Source organism: Cervus elaphus, chromosome 21, assembly GCF_910594005.1.
Source record: "Cervus elaphus chromosome 21, mCerEla1.1, whole genome shotgun sequence".
Taxonomy (NCBI): Eukaryota; Metazoa; Chordata; class Mammalia; order Artiodactyla; family Cervidae; genus Cervus; species Cervus elaphus.
Window position 1 is genome coordinate 27004213 of NC_057835.1, and position 3780 is coordinate 27007992.

At 51.6% G+C, this 3780-nt stretch overlaps 1 protein-coding gene across 1 annotated transcript; it reads right to left on the minus strand.

The window, feature by feature from the left end:
* Positions 1 to 640: 640 nt before the first annotated feature.
* Positions 641 to 1932, minus strand: MOS (MOS proto-oncogene, serine/threonine kinase). The gene has a single exon (XM_043880472.1). It carries the CDS (start codon positions 1788 to 1790, stop codon positions 768 to 770), a length of 1023 nt encoding a protein of 340 aa, XP_043736407.1. The 5' UTR covers positions 1791 to 1932; the 3' UTR covers positions 641 to 767.
* Between the last annotated feature and the right edge of the window lie 1848 nt (positions 1933 to 3780).

The window sequence follows — 3780 nt, forward strand, 5'->3', positions numbered from 1 at the left end:
ATTTTCTAATTCAGTTCTGTTTTGGAAAACCTGGTTTTACAAATAGCAAATTTGAAAAAGTGCAGTACCATGGAGCTGTTAAAGTAAGCACAGTAGCTGTGAAACCAAAACATAACCCTGTAAGGAGATAAGGTAGGTCCTAAAACCACCACGGGGCTTCTCTGGTGGTTCAGCGGTAAAGAATCTGGCTGCTAATGCAGGAGACCCTGATTCCGTCCCTGGGTCAGGAAGATCAGGAAGACCCCCTGGAGGAGGAAATGACTACCCACTCCAGTATTCTTGCCTGGAAAATCCCATGGATGGGGAGCCTGGTGGCCTACAGTCCACGGGGTCAGCAAAGAGTCAGATACCAGTTAGCGACTCAACAACAATCACAAAGAATAGCCATTTTAATGAAAACAAGAGATATGAGCTGATGTCCTCTTTGTTTGGGTTGCAGACAACCATTCGTTACAATTTATTCAGGAATACCTGTTACTGCAGGGAGGAGGGCATGGCAACCCACTCCAGTATTCTTGCCTGGAGAAGCCCATGGACAGAGGAGCCTGGCCGGCTGTGGTCCATGAGGTGGCAAAAGAGTCGGACACGACTTAGCGACTAAATAACGACAAAGAGCACCACTACTGCTCTGCGGTTTGTCTTAGAAAAAGCATTTGAGATGGAAAGAGTTTTTTAGGAACTTTATTTTCTAAGAATCCATCCTACCTATATCATTTTTTCCCCCACTAAATCTTCACTTTGTTAAAAATGATCAGAAACAAAGACGCTTATCTGGATCCAGTCTCAAGTCCTCCCAGCTCCTCTTTCAAAGCGTGGAGGTCCCCCAAGAGAAGCTCTGCGCTCGGCCTCTCGGGAGCAAGGGCCGCCCAGCAGCGCTGGACGATGCCCGCCAACGTCTTCCCCAGGACCGAGTCGGTGAAGACCGGCGCCCGGAGGGCGGGCCGTAGGTGGTAGGCCACCACGGCGTAGAGCACGTGCTGCCGCTCCCCAGAGAAGGGCGCCTCCCGCGTGCTCATCTGCCAGAGGGTGATGGCGAAGGAGTAGATGTCGGCCTTGGGAGTAACGGGCTCTCCTTTGAGGAGCTCTGGGGCTCGGTGAGTGTAGGTGCCGCCCAGGTGGTGAGGTGTCCGCGGGCTCCGCAGGTCTTCCAGCCTCGCGGAGCAGCCGAAGTCCCCGATCTTGCAGACGTCCTGCTCACTGATGAGGATGTTGGCCGGCTTGAGGTCCAAGTGAACGATGCTCTGCGCGTGGAGGAACAGCAGGCCGCTGACCACATCTAGGCAGTACTTTAGACACCTCTCCAAGCCCAGGTGCGCGCCGGCGTCCCCAGGGCAGCTGGTGGGGCCGTAGATGACCTGGTGCAAGGTGATGTTGCCCCCGAACTCCATGATGACGGTCCCCAGGCTGTTGAAAGCCGGGGGCGGGCGCGTGCTGGCCGCCAGCACGCGCACGATGTTGGCATGGCGCAGCCGGGCCGCGTTGAGCTCGGCCCAGAAGCTGCGCCTCGACGCCCGCGGGTTCTTGGAGCACCGGCTCACCTGCTTGACGGCCACGCGCACGCCGTAGTAGGTCGCCTCGTACACTGAGCCGAAGCCCCCCGCGCCCAGCCTCCGTAGCAGACACACCTGCTCCCAGTCGATGGAGCACCAGGCCAGCCGGCGCCGGAGGCGCGGGGCCCGTGGCGGGATGCCCCCCAAGAGCTCGCAGGGGCTGCTGCAGGGCCGCGAGTCCCCCGACGACGGCGAGAGGTCGCCGGGCAGGTGAGGGCGCCGCGGGAGGGGCGAGGGCATCTCTCCTGCAGCGCGGACCCCTCGGGGGCGCAGGTGAACCGGCCTGGAAGAGGGGACCCCGCCGGCCTGCAGGCATCACTGGCTGCTACCCCTCCGCTCCACCCCGTTGTTTGTCTCCTCTGCCTTCATCTTCCCCAAAGGAGCCACATCTGTGCGGCTCCTCAGCGAGGACTTTTATCAGCTGGGGAAGCCGTCTGAGTGCAGGCAGCACCACAACCCCATTCAGATGAAGGCATTTCCCTTGGGCACTTACAGTGACGTCTTATAAAACAAGCCCCGGAAGAGGGTTCACCGGATAAACAGTTGAACTTGCCCCAGGACTCACCCCTCTTCTACAAGTTCTTTAATTATTATAAAGCAGGCTTCCCGCCGCCCACTCCCCAGTCCCCACACCCTCCAAGTCTCATCCACTGGGCGTCATCGGTCCTCAGATCACAACAGTGCAATGAAATTTTTTTCACACTTTGCAGGCTATAATGATTGTCAGTTTATTCTCCAGCTGCATTAAATCACTTCCAGCAGTTATTGGCAGAAAGAGTTGAAACATGAACAGCTGACACTTGTTGAACCAATTACAGGGAAAATTAGGTGCAACGTTCACAGAGGGATGAAAAATGGTAAGCTGAAAGTGATCGATCCAAACGGAGTCGCTGATACAGGTCACAGCACAAACACTCTGAGTTTATAAGGGAAAGGAAAATTCTCTGACACCCCATTCAGCTGATAGAGCAAATTAGCAAGACTTCTTAGCAACATATGGAGTCCTTAGCAGTCCTTGGGGGTCCATGGCTGTCAGGCGCACCCAGTAATCTCACTTGCAGAAGAGATTCTAGACTTCACAGCAAATAAGTTACAGAAGTTTTGAAGCAGAGTTAGAGGAGGAAAAAGAATGAAAATGATTCAGAGCCACAGCCAGAGCATCAAATAATAACGAATATGAGAGAATCCTAGGAGAGGAAAAAATCTGAAGAAATAAAAAGAGTCACAGTCATATACTGTTCCTCCATATACTGTGGAAAATCAGATGTTGAAATTAAATCCAGGGTCTTGCTGTTCAGCCATGAGTTCCTCTGTTCTAATTTTTATCAAAAAAAAAAAAAAAAGACAGTTTTCATTTCATACCTTTGGGGAAAAAAACGACAATAACACCCTGTTCATGAAAAACCACAGGAAGATGTTAGGATCTACCTTTTGAAAAGTCAAATGGTAAAGTTCTATCTTGACTTTATTTCTGCATTTAGAACACATAGGTGATGTGTGAACACATTTTTCTGATGATAGGTCTATGCTTCTGAAGTATATTTGTTCCAAGAAGATATGTTAATAAACAGTCCATTTACATAACCCATTGGAAGTCTTCTGAACCCTAGAATAAGATTTCTATTCTATACCCCTGTGACTTACCATGTGATATCATGTATAATATTTAACCTGTTTGAGCCTCAGTCTTTTTATTTAAGAAATCAGGATAATCATTAAAATAAACTTCTAAATTTGGGGAGCCCTATCTGGAGTAATGGAGCTTCTCTGGTGGCTCAGACAATAAAGAATCTACCTACAATGCCAGAGACCTGGATTTGACCCCTGGGTAGGGAAGATCCCCAGAGAAGGCAATGACACCCCACTCCAGTACTCTTGCCTGGAAAATCCCATGGACGGAGGAGCCTGGTAGGCTGCAGTCCATGGAGTCGCTCAGAGTCGGACACGACTGAGCAACTTCACTTTCATGCATTGGAGAAGGAAATGGCAACCCACTCCAGTGTTCTTGCCTGGAGAATCCCAGGGACAGTGGAGCCTGGTGGGCTGCTGTCTCTGGGGTCGCACAGAGTTGGACATGACTGGAGCGACTTAGCAGCAGCAGCAGCAGCAGGGAAGATGCCCTGGAGAAGGCATTGGCAACCCACTCCAGTATTCTTGCCTGGAGAATTTATGGACAGAGGAGCCTGGTGGGCTACAGTCTATGGGGTCACAAAGAGTCAGAAACGACTGA